At 39.8% G+C, this 22,726-nt stretch overlaps 1 protein-coding gene and 1 pseudogene across 2 annotated transcripts in view; both read right to left on the bottom strand.

The window, feature by feature from the left end:
- Itgbl1 (integrin subunit beta like 1) overlaps nt 1-22,726 on the bottom strand; it is a 279,024-nt gene that overhangs the window by 131,962 nt on the left and 124,336 nt on the right. For both annotated transcript variants that reach the window (XM_060391671.1, XM_021648794.2), the window contains exon 3: nt 9,079-9,225. In XM_060391671.1, the coding sequence (XP_060247654.1) occupies nt 9,079-9,225 (147 nt within the window). The remainder of the gene's footprint in view (nt 1-9,078; nt 9,226-22,726) is intronic.
- On the bottom strand, nt 6,918-8,669 carry LOC110555535 (transcription factor BTF3-like; annotated as a pseudogene).

Genomic DNA, 22,726 nt, shown 5'->3' with positions numbered 1-22,726 from the left:
ACTGTGAGGCCACCTAACAAATCCAGCAGCCACTCACTTTTGAAGATGCTGCTGTGCCTTGTACAGAAGGGGCTTTCAGAAAACCACGACTCTTTTATCTCCTCTCGCTAAAAACATTAGTACATTAGTCGTATTCAAAGTATTTTCTCCAGACTCACCTTATATTTGTAGACTCTGACAGCACTCTCATTTTCAGGCCTTCTATGTGTTTCTGTTACCCAGATCACCTGAAATTTGCTCTTCTCTGAAAGAGGGCCTCCTCTCACAAAATTACAAATGAACAAGGATTTTGCAAATCTGACTTTGTTGTTTTGTGCCTTGTGGGTACTCCTGTGAGTCTGGCATGTACGAAACTCAATTTTCTTGTGTTATTTTCTTTGAAACCTATTTTAATTTATACTCTTACTTTAATATAATGCTGTAATTTGTGGTGCTGCTCCATTTATTTTTTCTCTTATTATCACCTTTCTCTTTTACTTTCACATCTCTTTCTCTGTCTCTCAACCACCCACGACTGTTAAACTTTCTTATGACCTACTATGCTATTATCAAAGTAATATAAGAGATAAAATAAAAAATTAAGTAAATCAGTAAGAGAAACACAGATGATGTAAATGTATACATGTATACTTTCATATTTTGTAAACATACAATGCACACATTTGAAACTAGAAGATACACAATAGAAAGTCATTCATAACTGATTCAAAGAAAATTATTTTTAAAAATGATAACCCTCAGATTGATTCTGTGGGGGTGGAACGGGATCAGGAAGAGGGAAATTCTTAATTTATTCTGATGAATAGGAAGAATTCCAACAAATGAATTGAGATGCCAAAAAGATTTTTGATGTTGAGAAAGAAAAAAAAGAGTAGATAATTAAGGATAGAAAATAACAATATAGGGAAGAGTCTGGCTTATGTTTGGATGAAAGGGTATTCTGAATACAGATGCCAGAGATAAAGAACATTGGCTATGGATTTTAAATTATCTGTTGGAATACCAGGAACCTGCCATGGTTTGACAGAAGAGAATAACTTGGTGAGAGATGTATACACACAAGCCTTTTTCCCTCCTGAAAGAAGGGCACTGTCAGAAAGAGCTGTCACTCCCTGCAAGTTCTGTGACTCCTCACTGACGTCTTCTACTGGCAGGCTCACTCCCATCCACACATGTGAACCATTCCTCACCAGAGTGGGACATTTAAAACAGCTCAGAGACTTCCTATCTCACCATCCAGCCGAAATCACATCTGATCCTCCAAGACATGGCAGATGGGAGCCCAAGCAAAAGTGCCAGACTCCCGTGTTCCTGCTGTGCCATCCTCCTTCTCACTCTTGGTTGCCAGTCAATCACACTCTAGGACCGGTAACTTCGCGTTTGATTATTTTAGCTCTGGTTTTCCTTCTGCCTAACAGAGCTGGTCTCTCTACAGTGACTTGCTGAACGTTAACACTAATCTCCCTGTTCTAAGGTGCTGAGGCCTCCTTGCTCTGCACATTCTCACCTTTCTGGCTCTACTACAGAGGGAGCTTCTGGAAGTGCTTCAATCTTGGTTCCTTCTAAACATGCCTTTCAGTATAGGCCCCACAGTGGTTACCTCCTCCCCCTATTTTATACACAAGCTGCTTCCATAGAACCAAATTCTAAGAAAAAGCAAAACTACTAAGGGAAATGTTTTAGTTAGGGTTTCTTTTCTTTAATTCTTTATTAATTACACCTTATTCACTTTGTATCCAACCTGTAGCCTCCCAATCCCTCCCTTCTTCTCCCTTCTCCACCCATGCCCTTCCCCAAGTCCACTGATAGGGAAGGTCTTCTTTTCCTTCCTTCTGATCCTATTCTATCAGGTCTCATCAGGAGTGGCTGCATTGTCTTCTTCTGTGGCCTGGTAAGGCTGATCCCCCCTCAGGGGGAGGAGATTAAAGAGCAGGCCAATCAGTTCATGTCAGAGACAGTCCCTGTTCCCATTACTATGGAACGTTAGGGTTTCTTTTGCTGCTATGAAACACCATAACTAAATGTTGGAGCAGAAAGGATTTACTTGACTTATACATCGCATCATTGTTCATCACTGAAGGAAAGAACAAAGCAGCATCCTGGAGGCCAGGACTGATGCAGAGGTCTGGAGGAGCACTGCTCCTCATGGCTTGCTCAACTTGCTCTCTTACAGATCCTAAGACCACCAACCCAGGAATGGCACCACCCACCCCTATCAATCACTAGTTAAGAAAATGCCTTGCTGCAAGCTTAGCAGAGTTATCATTCATAATGTCAGGGGTTGGCACTCTCTGACAAAGTGACTGTTTGGGCCAGGCACTGGTTGGGCATTCCCTCAATCTCTGTTCTATCTGCTCTGTCTTTAACCCTGCACATCTTGTAGGCAGGGTAAATTTTGGGTTGGAGTTTTTGTGGATGGGTTGGTGTTCCTCTCCCTCTGTTAGGGGACTACACTAGTTAGAGGGTGTCTTCTTCCATCTCTATTGCCTCTGCCGCTAGGAGTCTCTGCATGAGTCCCCCTCATATTCTCCCAGGAGCCTACCCTGACTTAGGTCTCCATCTTGTCACAGATACCCCCACCCTCAGTTTCTCTCTTTTGTATAGGCCTTCTGTCTTCTCACCTTCAAGCTTTACCCTCTTAACTCTCTGCATCTCTCTCTTACTCTATTCCCTCTTTTCAGCCACTACCTCTGTCTAGTCTGTCTCCCTTTTTGAGTGATATTTATGCATCCTCCCTTGGATTCTCCATGCTACTTCTTTGGGTCTGTGCCTTGTAGTGTGATTATATGACTAAAATCCACTTATAAGTGAGTACATTCCATGTTTGTCTTTCTGGGTCTGGGTTACCTCACTCAAGATGAACTTTTCTAGTTCTACCCATCTACAAATTTCATGATTTCTTTGTTTTTAATAGTTGAATAGTATTCCATTGTGTAAATGTGCCACAGTTTCTTTATTCATTCTTCAGTTTTGGGACACCTAGGTTGTTTCCAGTTTCTGGCTTTTATGGATAAATCTGCTATGAACATAGTTGAACAAGGGTCCTTGTATGGTGGAGCATCTTTCCGGTATATGCAGGAGTATAGCTGTGTCTTATGGTAAAGCTAGTCCCAATTTTCTGAGAAAGCACCAGACTGATTTTCAAAGTGGTTGTACAAGTTTACACTCCCACCAGCAATGGAGGAGGGTTCCCCTTTCTCCACTTCCTTGACAGCATGTGCTGTCCCTTGAGATTTTGATCTCAGCCATCCTGACCAATGTGAGATAGAATCTCAGAGTCAGTTTGCTTTGCATTTCCCTGATGACTAAAGAAGCTGAACATTTCTTTAAGAGCTTTTTGGGCATTTGAGATTCCTCTGTTAAGAGTTCTCTGTTTAGTTCTGTGCCCCATTTTTTAATTGGGCAGTTTGTTTATTGATATTGATTTTTTGAGTTCATTATGTATTTTGGGTATTAGCTCTTTGTCCACTAAGCTTGTGGACAGGAGCCTTACAAAATTGTCCTCTGAGAGGATCTACCCAACAGCACTTCAAAACAGATGCTGAGACTCACAGCCGATCACTGGGTGATACACAGGAAGTCTTGTGGGAAAGTGGGAGGAAAGAAAAAAGAGCCTGAAGGTGACAAGAGCTCCACAGGAAGACCAACAGAGCCAACCAACCAGGGACTGGAAGGGCCTGCTAAGACTAAAGTACCAACCAAAGATCATGCAAGAACTGTATCTAGGTCTCCTGCAATCATGTAGCAGATGGTCACCTTAGGCTTCATTTTAGTCCTCTAGTAAGAAAAGTAGAGATTGCATTGGGCAGGGACTCACTTGCCAGCTTTTTGATCACTTCCACCTGGCAGGACTGCCTTGACAGGCCACAGAGAAAGAGGACATGCTCATTCCTGATGCAAGTTGATAAGCTGCGGTACACGGGAAAAGGAGCTCCCCTTTTCTGAATAAAAGGGAAGGAGAGGGGGGATGCAAAGTGAATTTTTTAAAAAAGATCATATATTAAAAAGACATTTTATAATTGAATTAAAAAAATGCCTTACAGCCAGATTTTGTGGGGAGGCATTTCTCAATTGAGATTCCTCCCATTCCAGTGTGTCAAGTGACATAAAACAAGCCAGAACAGGGGAGTAATATAATCTGGAAACATGTCAGTGAAGGTTATTGTTAGAGGAGATGTGAGCTAGAATGTGATTGCCAAAGCAAACCGAAAGATTTAGACATTAAGATGAAATGAGAAGGCAATAATTAAATGTAAATTTGAGTATAACTTTACTTTTGGCCCAGAAATCTCACTCTTGATATTTATACTGATGATAAGATCTCCAAAAAAGTAAGAAAAATACAGATAGGCAAATAATGCCATGAATTATTATTTATAATTTCTGTCTAATGGAGACTTCAAATGCCTAAGAATAGTAGACAAATTGACTAAATGGCATTGCATACAAAAATTCAGTACAAAGCTATCGAGAAAATAATAGGAAATACACTTAAATAGACTGCTAAATAGCCTAGTGAGCTTGCTGGGTGTACCTGAAGGATAAAAACACACCCTGGTGTGGAGAGAGAGCTCAGTGGGTAAGAGCTTCCTCCACAGGTGTGAAGGTCTGAGTCCAGTTCGAAGCATCTGTATAAAAGACCAGATAAAGCTGTCTGTGAGAAAAAGCCCTGAAAGAGAGAGAAAGGCAGAGTCTAAGAGATTGCTAGACAGACAGAATAGTTTAACTGGGAGCCTAACCAGTCAGCGAAAGACCCTGTTAAAGCAATAAGGCAAGACTTCTAATCTCTTTTTCTGGGCTCCATATATCTTCGGAGGTACACACACACTTGCGAACTCATGGGCACACACCACTCCCACAAAACATGATTTTTTTTTAAAATGCTGAGAGGGGGTGGGGTGGCATGGCACAGGGGAGAAAGCCAAAGGAAGCAAAGTTAATTCCTTTGCTTTGTTCCAAAGTAAGCTAACTCTTACCAGATGAGAGAGATTTTTTTTTCTTTTTGGGTTTTCAGGACAGGGTTTCTCTGTGTAGCCTTGGCTGTCCTGAACTCACTTTGTAGAGCAGTCTGGCCTCGAACTCCCAAAGATCTGCCTGCTTATACCTCCCCAAGTGCTGGGATACAGGCGTACGCCACCACACCTGGCCAAAAGATTCTTTTTTAATAAAGACTGGGAAAGACTGGGATGAAACCTCTGAGTATGCCTTCTGTATAATGTTGACTTTGGACCCCTCTTCATACTCTATATTATAATCTTATTAATAATAAAGGAATGGAGGGCTAACAAAATCTAAAACTAAAATCAAGCTAATATAAATAAGATCAATTATATTTCAAATGAGCTACATGGTCACTCTAAAAAGAGATTAAAGGAATCCAAGTAACTTATAGCTTTGACTAGACCCTTAACCTGAGGCATGGTTAGAGTGGGATGAGGGTGAATTTACTTGATTTGGAACCAAATCCTTTTTTTGTTTTTGTATATTTATTTTGTATGGCTATATCTATGAACAATTCTTAAGAAACCACTTTTGATGTAGATAGTAGAGAACTGAGCAAGTAAGTAAATGTGTTGATGCCAGAGAAGGCATCACAATGTCCAAACTGAGCAGCATTTCATTAAAGAGAATAGAGTAACAAAATGGGCATAGCAGCCCATGCTGCGATCCAGTACTACAGACAGAGGAATAAAGAGTGTATTGAGCTTTAGTCGAATCAGGAATACATGCAGACCTAGGCTAGCCTTGTTTACACAGTGGCAGTTTGCCTCAAGAAATTCCAAGACATCAGCAAAACATTAACACACACACACACACACACACACCATAGAAAGGAAAAGAATAAAGGGTGGGCTGTAGTACAGACATTTTTTGTTTGTTTGTGCAAAATTATCAGTACTATGAAAATCATGAGAGGAAGGGAAAGCAGGAAACATGAAAATGTAAGCCTGTCCCCAGATGAGATCTAGTGAGAAAGGAAGGACATCAGTGAATAATTGACCACATGGACTAGAGCTGGCAAGTTATGTTAAAGTATTCATCGATTTACAAAGCAGGATGCAAACATCTCGTACTTCACATCTTATCACCTATGGAGACCACTCTGTGGCTGGCACGCCAATGCACAGCTTTAGTCTGAGCGCTTGCACAGCAGAGGCTGATCCCTGTGGAACTAAAACTAGTCTGATCTGTATGATGTAGTGGTTCTCAGCCCATGGCTTGTGACCCTTTTGGGGATCAAACAACACTTTCACGGGGCTCACATATCAGATATTTACAGTAAGATTCACAACAGTAGCAAAATTACAGTTGTGAGGTAGCAATAAAGTAATTTTATAGTTTGAGGTCACCACAACATGAGGAACTGTACTAACTAGTCTGCAACATCAGGAAGGCTGAGAGTCGGCTGTGCTGTAAGTTCCAGACCACCCAGGGAGTAAAACTTTCTCTCAAGGGGAAAATATCAGGCTGCATGTTTCTCTTTCATGTAATATTGATGTGCAAGTCACATTCCCTAAGGAACAAACCTTCAGATTCAATAACATTTATTTGTGTGTGTGTTTGTGTTTTGAGTTTGTGCGTTTATGTGTGTTTTTGTAAGAATTTGTGTATGTATTTTTGTATGTACATGTGTACATTTTGTGTGTGTTTATGTGTATGTGTGTGTGTTAACTAGGTAAAGAATTTTATTAACCTTTTCCAAACCTTATTACCAGGCTTCTTTAGCTTAGCTGCTCCAAAGAATAAGAATGAATTGTGTATAGGCAAAAAGAGCTGCAGTGTTCGGGGGCTTAACGATACTAGTGAGCTAGATTTTACCCAATCCACAAGCAAAACAATTTTACAAAGCAGTCGTGATATAAATTAGCAGCTCCTGTAACTTCTGAGAGTGTCACTTCTTCAGAAGTTGCCTCAGTTCAGTTTGCATCATTCTTAGAAGCATCATAAAACTTCTCCTCCACCAGATCTGGAACTTCATCACCATTGTCTTCATCATCATCGTGATCATCATGATCATGATCAGCATCCCCAGTAGCCAGTGGTACTTTTCAGCCCAGATTCTTCACCCAGCCTCCTTAAACTAGTCAGTGTCTGCACCAAGATGGCTTAGGATGCTGGGAAGCATTTTCTTAGCTGCCTTGTCTCAGCATGGCCTGGAATGGTGAAGGTGTTTGCTGCCAGAAATGCCTGAACTTTAGGGTTGTTAAAATGGGTCACTGTTCCTTGGTTTTTAAATATGTTCACTCTTCAATACCAGAGAAATTGTTTATCCCTAACTTTAAGGAGAACTGCAGTTTTTATCATCTGTTTCTTTTCAAGGAATCGCCTTTTTTCTATGAGCAGTTCTTTTCCCACCAATGAGCATTTGTGCCTGCAGTTTGGAGAGGTTTCCTGGTTCATGATTGTTTCTTTCTTCTTGTTGGAGTGGAAATTGGGCCATGTGGGGAACTAGAGTTTTGCCCTCAGAGGTTCTCAGGCAGACCAGCCAAGACAAGGTGCACCTTATGTGTGTTTTTGTATATGTTTTTATGTGTATGCTTTTGTGTGTATGTGTGTGTGCGTGTGTGTTTATTGCTGGGTGATTATGAGTGAGAGAAATTCTACTGAGAGTATAGAAAAGACTACGGTGGGCAGAGAACTGAGGAGACTATCCTGAACACAATGTTGTAACTTCTCATTCTGCTTATCCTCATCAAACACACACACACACACACACACACACACACACACACACACACACACAGCTCTGCATATAACCATGATTCCATTAGCAAAACACCCTGACTGAGCTTAATCTACACTAAGCAATTTGTCACATTCAGACTGAGGAAAAGTCCCAGCTCTGATTACAAAAGAGACTCACCAATAATGCAAGGGGGTGGAATATGTGTCTAAATAGCCAACGGCTCGCCTTTACCATGTGGAACAAATCTTGTACCTCTGGATCTGACCAACCAGGTGGCTTCAAAGCCCAAAGTATCTAGTAAACCAAACACAATAGACAAGGAGCTGCTCTTCATAGCCTATTGTGTGCATTTGCATGCATGGGGTTAACTGAAAAAGCCTTTCTGATCTGCAGTGCTTCCTAGGGAGTTTGAGCCTCTCTCTCTCTCTCTCTCTCTCTCTCTCTCTCTCTCTCTCTTTCTTTCTTGCTCTTGTTCTTGCTCTCACTCTCTCTCATAAAAGCAAGCAAAGGCTGTGAGAACAAGAACGTTATTTGACACCAAACAACTCTCTAACCAAATGAATGAGGATGACTCATGCACTCATAGTCAGTGAAAAATAAATCTCTCTCTCAAAAACAAAACAAACAAAAAACTCACACTACATATCAAAACAATTGAAGTTGAATCTCTAGGGCAGCACATGAGACTGAAATTTTGGTACTTTCCTTTGGATGCTCAGGTTCAGTATGGCTGAAAACACAGTGACGTTTCAACTCCACATATGCACACACTGAAGCTATTTAATTACAATTACAGTACCTAACTATCATCACACTCTAAACTGTTTTGTTTTATGTGATTTTGCTAATTAATTTTAATAGCTTCTCTGTAACTCATAATCAATATTTTCAAATAACTCCTATGAAATACACAAATATTTTGGCAAAAACAAAAGAACACACACATAACCTTTGCCATCTCTATGTCATCAGTGAAGGTCATACCCAGTGTTTGAAACTGCCATTAAATTAAAATTTTGGCTCCATTTGCTGCTAAGGTATCAGTTCAAAGCACTCTTGAACTCTAATATAAAATAATTAAGTCAGTCATAAAAGTTTTAACCCAGCACTCAACATCACGGCTCTCCATTTACACAAGCACCCTCCAGTTTCATTTCTGGTGCCTCCTTCTTGCTCAAAGGAGGCATCAAAATTAGCTGGAGAATATCAAACTTGCAAGTCTCAGCAAAGAGGCATTCTTTTCTTTATTGATGTATCTAAAGTTCACTTTTAAAATGCACACTCAGAAGTAGTCTCATTCAGATGTTCACCATTTCTACATAACTAAAATTTCATTAAAACTCAAAATTTGATTATTTTAATGGAGAATTATCCAAGGATGCGGTTCTTACCTGCATTGGAGCAGATAACATCTTGGGAGTTCCTGCACATCTGGTTGCTGAGTTTTTTGGTCAGGTCACACTTGGTTGGGTACTGGCAAGCTTCCCCAGACCATCCTACATCACACTTGCACTTGCCGCAGTCACAAGTACCATGGCCTGAGGGATCAACAACACGTGGTGAGATTCAGATGGTTTTGCCAAGGAGGGGTCCATTCAACAAAAACTCCTCAGGGAGTGTGGCTTCAAAACAGTGCTATAATAAATTCAAATACATGTAACTGGGAGTGCCTGGTGGTTTGTTATTCTTCAGAGAGAGAGCATGAAGATTTTATTTAAATAGTCAACTTTGATAAGTACAAATATTCAATGAATTTACAAAGACAAGGAGAAAATGAAAAGGAAGTCTAATAGGTAATGGTAAAAAAGTCAGCCTTAAAAAATTCTTCCTACTCAGAATTTGGGACAGAAACCTCAAAGAAAGTATTTATATTTAACTGTACTTTATAATAACTAAAAACATAATCCCCAAATGAACTCTAACATCACACATCAGGATATGGTACACTGGACTGATATTTCTTTTTTGAATACATTAAATATTACCATGGAATTAAGATATACATTAAAGTGAGCATTTTTATTAATGAAATTTGGCTCCATCATCAAAAGAAAAGACACACCCTCACAGAATTGTCTCATCCTCCTTGTTTTCAATCATTTTGCCTTTACATGATGCTATTTAAATGGATATAAGCACAGGTTTTACTAAATCTGATTTGAGAAAGCATACAATGTTTTTGTTGAGTGCACATTAACCAGCCCTAAGTTCAAATCACTTAAAATGCTTAGTCTAAGAATGTACAGATTTCAAACTCAAGCCAATATAATGGAAGTTGCAGAGGTTTTCATTCATCAATATTTTTCATCTTCTGGTAGTAAGATATGACACTTTCTGACCTTCCTTGACCTTTAACTGGGCCTTGGAAGCTAAGCACAGCTTTGGTCGGTTGTGGGGAGTATATTCCTATATACTCAAGATAATAGCACTATGTCTTAATGCTTGAAATCACAGAGCTTACAAAGTGGAAGTATTAACCTCATGTAAGCAGTCTTTGGATGTAGTGGGAAAGAATCCACAATGTCATTCAGAATTCACAGTTTGGCGCTGCCCATTTGAATGTTCAGCAGACCCTCAACCTATGACTGGGTGAGGTTTAAAACTTTTCTTCATGGAATCAAGTCTATGTACATTTTTATATTTATAGTGCATTTGTCAAATTAATTGTCCTATTTAACAAAACAATCCTCACAAGAACCCTATTAAAATTCATTTTATTCACACGGTTGGCCATACAGCCTTAGCTAACTTGGTGTCATTTACTAGCATAAGAGGTTGTGCCTATCTGATATCCAGTCTACTTATAAGACAGTTAGGCCAAATTCTTGACATGGACAAGCTTTTATTCAGTTGGTGAATAATCTCAGCATTATATTGACTCTTTAATTACACTAATGTGTTAGGTGACCTGAATGTATTGTCTCTTCTTCCAGTTGTGTTTGAGTCATTTTTATTGGATAATCACAATCAAAAATGGTTCATGTCAACAGCAAAGGATATAGAACTTACTCAGAAGCTAAATAAGTATGGTATCAGTGATTTTTTTCATTCAAGAATAAAACAAATACATGATTCTTTTATATTCCATGGAACACCAATTATTCAAATTTAAAGGTGTGTCTGTGTGTGTATCAAATAGTCAACATTTGAAAGTTTTTCTGAGTCAAAGATTACAAAATTTTAAAAAGGGTATTAAAATAGGGAAAAATAAAGGAAACTTACACAGAATATGGAGAGACAGTCTATGTCAAACTGACCCCATAGATCATCAGTGGAGACAAAGTCATAAGAAGTTTGTTTCCCACAGTGGTCCTGGAGACCCAGATTATATGCTAACATGATCTCTTCTTAACCAACTCTATGCTGAAGACTTATATCCAGGCAAGATTGTGTCTCATTTATAGAAACAAATTTTAAAATTTAATGTATTATTCTGTTCAACCCATAAGGTACAGCATCCACAATCTTCTTTTGTTTCACAGACACGTCACTCGTTCTTTTCATATCACATTTCTGAAGCAGAGTGTGACCCCTAATCCAAGTGATCCAGAACCAGGTTGTCTTTTCTCATCTCTAAGGGTGGTTTTAGTTAGCCCATGGCTACACTGAGTCCTAGCCAGAAAAGTAGTCTCCAAGCCTTACTCTATGGAAGGGGCATTCTTCTGCTTCTTTTCTAAAACTTCAGTTACCACAACTCTTAAATTCAGTATTTAAATGAGTAATGCAGCATACTTGAGAACAGGCCTGTTGAACTTCAAGTAAGTTCTAAAGGAGTCAAGGGAAATCAAACACACAAAACAAAATGTACCAGAGAAAAGCAGAATCAGTCCCAGCTGACACAGTGGAGACAGCATTGCAAGGTTCCTTTCATTCTTTGCAAGCTTGGCCATGGTAGAGAGCCAGCCACTGAGAGGAAAGGCAGATGCAGTGGAATGTGAAATCAGACCTTCCATACAAGGAAAGAGTCCCAAGACCTGGTCTGCTTGGTGAGCTAACTCTTGGCTTCTACAATGATACTGAAAGCAAACAGGCTGCTCCCACTAGCTCATCACTTCCTGATGGATTTTAGGGGAGCAATTTGAAGGGGCTGCAGGTACTGCTAGTGAGCTCCCTAGAAGCCATCAAAGAGCAACACAAAAACTGGATGTTTTCTACATGTACATAAGCTGTTTCTAACTAGTAACAAAAATTATGTCAGTACTAAAAAGATTTGAAAATCAATTATCTATTTGCACACAAATGAAAATTTGTTATACTTTTCTCTGCTAAACAAAAGGAGGGTAGCAGTTAATTCTCTCATATCTAAAAATATCTTGTAGAGGAAAGGAATTTAAAGATACACACCACAAGGATCATTTTCAGTAGTGAGCAAGTCCACTACATATAGTCCCAGGGTATCAACAACAATCCCTCCATGACTTAAAAGGCTCTAAAGAAGTACATCGTAAGTACACGTGTGAGGACAATGAGGAAAGGAACTAAAACAGCACGAAAACTAATCAGAGTGAGACCTGGAGAAATCTTGGGTGCAAACAGGAAACATGTGGGAAAACTGGATGAAATCAGTGAAGTTTGAATCTACTTTTGTGATTTCATTGTGGCCACATATGATATTGTGTGCAAGAGGGGCTGAACTATGTTTTCTGCTCGTCAGGGAATCTAAAATTATTTCAGAATCCAATGTATGAAAACATGAGCACTCTGTATGTAATAGAGCCTAATTTCTAGATGAGGTTCTTAGAACTAACTTCAACTAACAGGAAAGATTTATTAGTAATATATATACAACAGTGTATAAATTTGGAGGCTATTAATACAAGCTTTATCAAGGGTATTAAGGAGTAGCTGCTACACATATCTAAAAATTTTTATTAAATTTTAGTTTTTTATATTAATCATACTTTATTCACTTTGTATCCCAGCTGTAACCCCCTCCCTCATTCTCTCCCAATCCCACCCTCCCTCTTTCATCTACTCCCATGCCCCTTTCCAAGTCCACCAAGAGGGGAGGTCCTCTTTTCCTTCCAACTGACCCTATTGTTTTTTTTTTCTTTTTTTTTATTTTATTTTTTTTTATCAGTTACATTTTATTAACTCTGTATCCCAGCCATGTCCCGATCCCTCATTCCCTCCCAGTCCCTCCCTCCCTCCCTCCCTCATCTCCACCGTGCCCCTTTCCAAGTCCACTGATAGGGGGGACCTCCTCCCCATTCATCTGATCCTGTTTTATCAGGTATCTTCAGGACTGGCTGCAAAGCCCTCCTCTGTGGCCTAACAGGACTGCTCCTCCCTTTGGGGGTGGGGAGACCAAAGAGCCAGTCATTGAGTTCCTGTTAGAAATAGTCCCTGTTCCCCTCACTTTGGGAAACCAATTGGTTACTGAGCTACCACAGGCTACATCTGAGTGGAGGTTCTAGGTTATATCCATACATGGTCCTTGGTTGAATGTCACTCTCAGAAAAGACCCTGTGCCCAGATATATTTGGTCCTTGTGGAGCTCCTATCCTTTCCCCATCAGACTAACTCCCCTTCTTTCTTATGATTCCCTGTACTCTGCCAAAGGGTTGGTCATGAGTCTTTGCTTTGAAAACACTGCTAGTTAGAGTCTTTCAGATGCGCTCAGTAGACTCCTGTCATACGTTCAATGCACATCCCATCTGTCTTTCTAAATGAAGATTGATCATCTTACCCCATGTCCGCTCAATTGATTATCTTTTTTAGGTGTATAGATTTCATTATGTTTATCATATCTTATAGGTCTATATAAGTGAGTATATCCCATGTTTGTCTTTCCCCTTCTGGGATATTTCACTCAGAATGATCTTTTCTAGATCCCACCATTTGCCTGCAAATTTCATGATTTCCTCCTTTTTGATTGCTGAGTAGTATTCCATTGTATAAAAATACCACAATTTCTGTACCCATTCCACTGTTGATGGACATCTGGGTTGTTTCCAGGTTCTGGCTATTACAAATAGAGCTGCTATAAACATGGTTGAGCAAGTGTCCTTTTTGTGTACTTGAACAAACTTTGGGTATATACCTAGCAGTGGTATAGCTGGGTCTGGAGGAAGCACTATTCCTATTTGTCTTAGAAAGCGCCAGATAGCTTTCCAGAGTGGTTGTACCAGTTTACATTCCCACCAGCAGTGGAGCAGGGTTCCCCTTTCTCCACAACCTCTCCAGCATGTGTTATCGCTTGAGTTTTTCATCTTGGCCATTCTGATGGGTGTAAGGTGATATCTCAGGGTCGTTTTGATTTGCATTTCCCTGATGGCTAATGAGGATGAGCATTTCTTTAAGTGTTTTTCTGCCATTCGATATTCCTCTGTCGAGAATTCTCTGTTTAGCTCTGTTCCCCATTTTTTAATTGGGTTACTTGGTTTGCTGCTTTTCAGCTTCTTTAGTTCTTTATATATACTGGATATTAGTCCTCTGTCAGATAAAGGGTTAGTGAAGATTCTTTCCCAATCTGTAGGCAGTTGTTTTGTTTTGATGACGGTATCCTTTGATTTACAGAAACTTTTCAGTTTCATGAGGTCCCATTTATTGATTGTTGCTCTTAGAGCCTGTGCTGTTGGTGTTCTGTTCAGGAAGTTGTCTCCTGTGCCAATGAGTTCTAGGCTGCTCCCCACTTTTTTTTCCAATTGATTTAGGGTATCTGGTTTTATGTTGAGGTCCTTGATCCACTTTGACTTTAGTTTTGTGCAGGGTGATAAATATGGATCTATTTTCATTTTTCTGCATGTAGACATCCAGTTGGTCCAGCACCATTTGTTGAAGATGCTGTCTTTTTTCCATTGAATGGAATTGGCTTCTTTGTCGAATATCGAGTATTCATAGGTGTGTGGATTTATTTCTGGGTCTTCTATGCGGTTCCATTGATCCTCCGTTCTGTTTCTATGCCAGTACCATGCAGTTTTTATTACTGTTGCCCTGTAGTACAGCTTGAGATCAGGAATGGAGATACCTCCAGATGATCTGTTGTTGTACAGGATCGTTTTGGAGATTCTGGGTTTTTTGTTTCTCCATATGAAGCTGAGAATCTTTTTTTCAAGGTCTGTAAAGAATTGAGTTGGTATTTTGATGGGAATTGCATTGAATCTGTAGATTGCTTTTGGCAGTATGGCCATTTTCACAATGTTAATCCTACCAATCCATGAGCACGGGAGATCTTTCCATCTTCTGATATCTTCTTCGATTTCTTTCTTCAGAGACTTGAAGTTTTTCTCAAACAGGTCTTTCACTTGCTTGGTTAGGGTCACACCAAGGTACTTTATGTTATTAGTGGCTATTGTGAAGGGTGTTGTTTCCTTAATTTCTTTCTCAGCCTTTTTGTCTTTGGTATATAGGAGGGCTTCTGATTTTTTTGAGTTGATTTTGTATCCTGCCACTTTGCTGAAGGTGTTTATCAGCTGAAGGAGTTCTCTGCTTGAATTTTTGGGGTCGCTCATGTATACTATCATATCATCTGCAAATAGTGACACTTTGACCTCTTCCTTTCCGATTTGTATCCCCTTGATCTCCTTTAGTTGTCTTATTGCTCTGGCTAGGACTTCAAGTACTATGTTGAAGAGATATGGGGACAATGGACAGCCTTGTCTTGTCCCTGATTTCAGTGGGATTGATTTAAGTTTCTCTCCATTGAGTTTGATGTTAGCTATAGGCTTGCTATATATTGCCTTTACTATGTTTAGGTATGTGCCTTGTATCCCTGATCTCTCCAAGACTTTAAACATGAATGGGTGTTGGACTTTGTCAAATGCTTTTTCGGCGTCTAAGGAGATGATCATGTGGTTTTTCTCCTTCAGTTTGTTTATGTAGTGGATTACATTGATGGATTTCCGTATGTTGAACCACCCTTGCATGCCTGGGATGAAGCCTACTTGGTCATGGTGGATGATATCTTTGATGTGTTCTTGGATTCGGTTTGCAAGTATTTTATTGAGTATTTTTGCGTCAATGTTCATAAGAGAGATAGGCCTAAAGTTCTCTTTTTTTGTTGGGTCTTTGTGTGGTTTAGGTATCAAGGTGACTGTGGCTTCATAGAATGAGTTTGGTAGTGTTCCTTCTGTTTCTATTTTGTGGAATAGCTTGAGGAGAATTGGAGTTAGCACTTCTTTGAAGGTCTTGTAGAATTCTGCGCTGAAGCCATCTGGTCCAGGGCTTTTTTTGGAGGGGAGACTGTTAATGACTGCTTCGATTTCCTTGGGAGATATAGGGCTATTCAGTCTTTCTACCTGATCTTGACTTAGTTTTGGTAGATGGAATCTTTCAAGAAAATTATCCATTTCATTTAGATTCTCAAATTTTGTGGCATATACAAGCCTCAACAGATACAAAAGGATTGAAATAATCCCTTGTATACTATCTGACCACCATGGACTAAAGCTCGACCTCAACAACAACAGAAACAACAAAAAGCCGACACGCACATGGAAACTAAACAACTTACTACTCAATGACAGCTGGGTTAAGGAAGAAATAAAGAAAGAAATTAAAGACTTCCTAGAATTCAATGAAAAGGAAGGCACAACATACCCAAATTTATGGGACACACTGAAAGCAGTGCTCAGAGGAAAATTTATAGCACTAAGTGCCTGCAAGAAGAAATTCGTAACATCACATACAAACAACTTAATGGCCCAACTGAAAACCCTAGAAAAAAAAGAAGCAGATACACCTAAGAGGAGCAAACGGCTGGAAATAATCAAACTAAGGGCTGAAATCAATCAACTAGAAACAAATAAAACTATCCAAAGAATCAATGAAACAAAAAGCTGGTTCTTTGAGAAAATCAACAAGATAGACAAACCCTTAGCCAAACTAACTAAAAAGCAGAGAGAAACTATCCAGATCAGCAAAATCAGAAATGAAAATGGGGACATAACCACAGACATTGAGGAAATCCAAACAATTATTAGGTCATACTACAAAAGCCTATTGTTTTTTTAACTTTTATTAATTACACTTTATTCACTTTGTAACCTCCAAAACCCCTCCCTCCTCCCCTCCTAATCCCACCTTCCCTCCCCCTTCTTCACACATGCCCCTCCCCAAGTCCACTGATAGGGGAGGTCTTCCTCTCCTTCCTTCTGATCTTAGTTTATCAAATCTCATCAGGAGTAGCTGCATTGTCCTCTTCTGTGGCCTGGTAAGGCTGCCCCCCACTCAGGGGAAGGTGATCAAAGAGCAGGCCAATCAGATTATGTCAGAGGCAGTCCCTCATCCCATTACTATCGAACCCACTTGGCCACTGAACTGCCATGGGCTACATCTGTGCAGGGGTTCTAGGTTATCTCCATGCATGGTACTTGGTTGGAGTATGAGTCTCTGGAAAGACCCCTGTGTCCAAATTTTCTGGTTCTGTTGCTCTCCTTGTGGAGTTCCTGTCCTCTCCAGATCTTACTATTTCCCACTTCTTTCATAAGATTCCATGCACTCTGCATGGAATTAGTATCTGCTTTAATAGTCTGCAGGGCAGAGTCTTTCAGAGGCCCTCTGTGGCAGGTTCCTAACTTGTTTCCTGTTTTCTTCTTCTTCTGATGTCCATCCTCTTTGCCTTTCAGAATGGGGATTGAGCATTTTAGCATCTGACCCTATTGTATCAGGTCTCTTCAGGACTGGTTGTATTGTCCTCCCCTGCGGTATCATGGGCTACATCTGAATAGAGGTTCTAGGTATATCCATGAATGGTCCTTTGTTGGAGTATCATTGGAAAAAGGAGAAAACAGGAAATAGGACAGGAGCCTACCACAGAGGGCCTCTGAAAGACTCTACCCAGCAGTGCATAAAAACAGATGCTGAGTCTCATAACCAAACTTTGGGGAGAGTTATTAAAGAAGGGGAAGATAGAAGGATTTGGAGAAGACAGGAGCTCCAAAAGGAGAGCAACAGAAGCAAAATATCTGGGCACAGGGGTCTTTTCTGAGACATACCTAAAATTTAAGCCATCAAAGGATTAGTTTGCAAAGGACACGTTTCAGTGGAACTAAGAACAATTGCCCAATGATACAAGCCTGCTTGTTTCGGTCTCCTTTAGTCAGTGGCAATTCTAAACCTTCCTCATAGTAAGGACATTCAGAGTTCTGAGCATAGTGACTTTTTGTTGTTGCTGTTGATTTTATACAATGAGTTTCAATTTGTGACTTTATAACAGACTCTAGTGAGATTGAGACGTCTGTTACCAGGAGGACTTTTTATATAGATAGATATCTATGTCTACAGATGCAGGGTTATGTGGCCGGTGAATTTTTTGCAATCATAACTTGGATTTTCTGATAAATAGCCAGCACCTCCACAGTCAAGTTACTGTTCACCCTCTTGCATGTGACACAGCCAAAAGGAACATTTTGAGGTCATGCAAATATCCTGCTTCCATCTCATACTTTCATCTTATCTGCAGCATTATGGAATCTTACCCACATCATTTGGGACAATTTATTGGCACTTTACTATTTTCTTTATTCCCAACATTAATATCTCTAATCACAGAATTATTTCTTCCCTTCATTTACTTATAAGATTTTTTATTTCTGTGATACTTTGTATATTATTTCTCTTTTCATAGTAGATATGATACTATTATGTCTAGTTAATTACATAATAAAATAAATGAAACAAAATTATTCTTAAAATTCTGCTACCTTTTAACATTAACAAATCTTTCAAATTTCTTATTTAGTCTTTTAATTAATAGATATGTATATTGCATACATATTATATATATATACTATATATATATATATATTCACATTTTTTGCTGCTTGTATCCTGAAAGTAAAATTTCATGGAATTTCAAAGGATCTCTGTCTCTTTTCATTTAAACAGAACTGATTGTGCAGTTATTTTCTCTGTAGTGAAGAATACCTTCCTGAATGGAGGAGGGAGGCTCATCAGACTCAGAAAACTAATGAAACGTACAAGGTCAACGTACAACCTCATGGAGGTTACAAGACTCACAAGGAATAACCATGTTACAATCCACAGACCCAAAGAAAATAAAATAGACAGCTGAAGTAGATGGAGACAGAATTGAGTGGGAGAGGGAGTGGGGAGGTTTATGGAGGTGGGGATCATGTGTGTGGGGAAGCATAGACCATGAGAGACAGCACAACTTCGTGAAAGGACATCTCTGGGAGAAGGGAGTCTATCAGGGTGACCCTAACTGGGACTCTAAGGAGCCCGAAGTGACCACCTCCTCTAGCCAGGTGGGACTCCCAGTGGAGGGAGGGTGACACCAACCCATCCATCAAACCTTTGCCCCAAAATGTGACTCCCCTACAAGAAGGAGCAGAGATTGAGGGAATGGCAAACCAATGGAGATCCACCCCATGTGAGAGAGCCAACCCTGGACACCATTGCTGATGTTCTGCTATGCTTGCAGATAGGAGCCTAGCATAAAAAATAAAGTTGAATAATTAAAAAAAAATAAAAGACTCACATGGCCTTCCTGTGTCATATGCATGGTAAGCAGATGCTGGAGGAGACAAAACTGCTTAGAAGTTGTGCATGAGATTTCAGAAACACAGCTTTTTTGACTTTTCAATTATTCTGGGAAAGACTTTCTAGTAATCTTGTTATAATGTTCTTGTGGAATGTATACAATTTACCCTTGTTCATTCAAATGCTGATTTCACTATCTGGTTTCAATCCAGACATTGCATTGTGATGCTTATTCTAAGCATCACCTGTCTCAAGTTTGTGTAAATGTGCAATCATTTGTTCTCTGTATTGCAAATAAAAACAACCAGTCAATGCTGAGCAATGGAAAGAATAGGGTGGGGCACACTTGTCTGGAGGGAAGGAGAAGGAATCGAGAAGAGATCCAAGAGGAGAGGACCTGGAAACATCAGGAGAAATGATCCAGACCTAAGATATGACTAAAAAGCAAGTATAGTGTGGGAAATATGAATAGCAGGAAGCTATGCATGCTTGGAGGTTTAGGATGGAGTAATTATTGCCCAGCATTGTGCTCTAGGTTAATTAAGTAAATCCTAGTCTCTGTGTGGTGATTTGGGTATACAGCTGGTTTAGGAATAACTGCTTTTTAACTAAAAGATAAATCAATATTAAATATCGGTAATCATCAATGTACTCTTGAGTCATCCATACTCCTGGACATGACCAGAAGCATGCTCTTGTAAGTAACTCATATATTCCTTGGCCTACAATACTGCGCTTGCATGAAATAGTTTTTATTTTTATTTTTATGTATACCATTCAGTGACTGTTTCCTGTCTTCCAAGGAGAAGTCAGTAACAAATGCACAACAAAATACAGTCTATGGACCTAAGATCAAGATAAGAACGCCAAGTGTCCTTCCTTCAGTGCCCCACTTCTCAGCCCCAATAGACAGGGCCAAAATGTATGCTTACATATGAAAGCATGTGTGCATGTTCAGATTCTGTGTGCATTAGTCCTCAATACATAAACATACAAACACCCACAAACACATAGATCACATTCTCTCCCATGAAGCCTTCTCTTTATGTTTAAAATACAGATTTTTTTCATACTACTATAAATATCAAACATGTTCAGAATTGGCTCAAAACAGGTCATCTAGAGCAAATGCTTGTTCACAAAACTGTTTTTCCTCCATAAAATGCTATTTTAAAGGTGACTTAAAACTCTCTGTCCCTGTCTTTCTATCTCTCTGTCTTTCTCCTCCACCTCCTGCTCCTCTTCTCTCAGTGTGGTCATGGGATTCCTTTGAGATACAATTACATTCATTTGTCACACTTTATATTTCTCTTGAATTCTCCCTACATCCTGGATGATTTGTTTTGCTTTAATTTTACCTGCAGCAAACTTACATTTGTGGGTTACAGCTCGGTAGATTTTGACAAAGAACAGATCTTCATGGCTGCAGCATCCACACAGCCACAGCAGCCCTCCATAGGCTTCAGGAGGTAAAGAACACCCTCTTCCTGTCCCTTGGCAATGGCTAGTCTGTATGTCCACCTCTGTCCTCTGCGCTGAGCCTGCGTTCAGGACTGTGCGTAGAGCTGCATCCTAAGCAGCTCTCTAGGTTGCCTTTCTTCCACTTGGCAAGACTCTTTCATGCCCATCTTGTGTGGGTGTGAATTGCTATTCATGCAGAGCTTTTTTATTTTTAAATTGCTGACTAATATTCCACTGGTTAAAAGAGTTTGTCCACTTACAGGCTGAAAGGAATGTGTGTTGGCTTGAAATTCATAGCAGTTGTCAAAAATAAATAACTGATTTTCACATTTGACTGCAGGTTTTTTAATGGCTATACATTTTTTATTACTTTGGGATGGGACAACAGTATCAACAAGAAATGGAAGCACAACTGTATTTCAAAAGTCATGTGTTTTCCAATGTGATGCTCGACTGTGTAGTGTGTACGTGTGTAGTGTAGTGTTGTAGAGTGTATAGTGTGTACTGCAGTGTGTGTAGTGTGTATGTGTGTATGTGTGTGTGTGTAGAGTGTATATTGTGTATGCAGTGTGTGTAGTGTGTATGTGTGTGTGTGTAGAGTATAGAGTGTGTACTGCAGTGTGTGTAGTGTGTATGTGTGTATGTGTGTGTGTGTGTACTGCAGTGTGTGTAGTGTGTATGTGTGTGTGTGTATGTGTGTGTGTGTAGTGTTGTAGAGTGTAGAGTGTGTACTGCAGTGTGTGTAGTGTGTATGTGTGTGTGTGTATGTGTGTGTGTGTGTGTAGAGTGTATATTGTGTACTGCAGTGTGTGTAGTGTGTGTGTGTGTGTGTAGAGTGTATATTGTGTATGCAGTGTGTGTAGTGTGTATGTGTGTGTGTGTGTGTAGAGTGTATATTGTGTATGCAGTGTGTGTAGTGTGTATGTGTGTAGTGTGTATGTGTGTGTGTAGTGTTGTAGAGTGTAGAGTGTGTATGCAGTGTGTGTAGTATGTGTGTGTGTGTGTATTGTAGAGTGTATAGTGTGTACTGCAGTGTGTGTATGTGTGTGTGTGTTGTAGAGTGTATAGCGCGTACTGCAGTGTATGTGTGTGTGTGTGTATTGTAGAGTGTATAGTGTGTACTGCAGTGTGTGTATGTGTGTGTGTGTGTATTGTAGAGTGTATAGTGTGTACTGCAGTGTGTGTATGTGTGTGTGTGTTGTAGAGTGTATAGCGCGTACTGCAGTGTGTGTATGTGTGTGTGTGTGTGTAGAGTGTATAGTGTGTACTGCAGTGTGTGTATGCGACAGGGTAGTGCAGTTTTGGAGACAGAAGCTTCCCGAATGTTAGCGGAGCTCTCTGCTTTGGAGTCTCGGCGTGATCCGATTGGCCTGTCTCAGGACCACTCACCACTGGGACGGAGGGACCGCGTGTTCTTCCGCCTTTTCTTCTCTTCTGTTTTCTCTTTAGATTCCAGTCATCCTCACAGATGTGGAGTAAACACAGCCGCGGTTTAGTTTGCATGACCCGGGACCTGACTCTGTGTGTGCTGTGTTTTGTAGTCCACGTCTATTCTTTCGTTTGTTGTTTTGCTTAGTATTGAAATCTGAAGAAAGTTGCAGATTTTACCCAAAAGGTCGCTGTCACTATTGTGATTTGCAAATATTCCCCTACTTTGCACTTATCTTTCACTCTCCTAACAGACTCAAGTAGAGAGAAGGTTGGCTTGCAATTCATTTAAATGCATGTTAGCAAGTTTTCTCTTCAACAACTACTTTGAATCTAAACATTCTGCCTAATGCTGAGTTTATTCAGTTGTTATTAAAAAAAAAACACACACACACACAAAACACTGAGTGCTAAAATTTGCAGAATATAAAAAAATGGAGTTTACGAGAATCCTATCTCTGTTTTAAAACCTTCTGGCTGCCTAACAATTGCTTTGACTTTCTATGTGAAATTCAGAATTACTCTGTTGATGTGTCTGACCCCCCCGCCCCTGCTCTCAGGGATTTCACAGAACCTACAGACCTGGCAAAAGGAAGAACAGCTATCTTAATATAGCCCGGCATATAAACACAGTAAAAGACTGAGTTCTGAATGTTGCATCATCCTTGTTTTGAGACATATTTCATTTTGTTTTCAGAAGTTATA

The sequence above is a fragment of the Meriones unguiculatus genome, chromosome 9, assembly GCF_030254825.1.
Source record: "Meriones unguiculatus strain TT.TT164.6M chromosome 9, Bangor_MerUng_6.1, whole genome shotgun sequence".
Classification (NCBI taxonomy): Eukaryota; Metazoa; Chordata; class Mammalia; order Rodentia; family Muridae; genus Meriones; species Meriones unguiculatus.
This window is presented reverse-complemented; position numbering and strand designations above follow the sequence as displayed.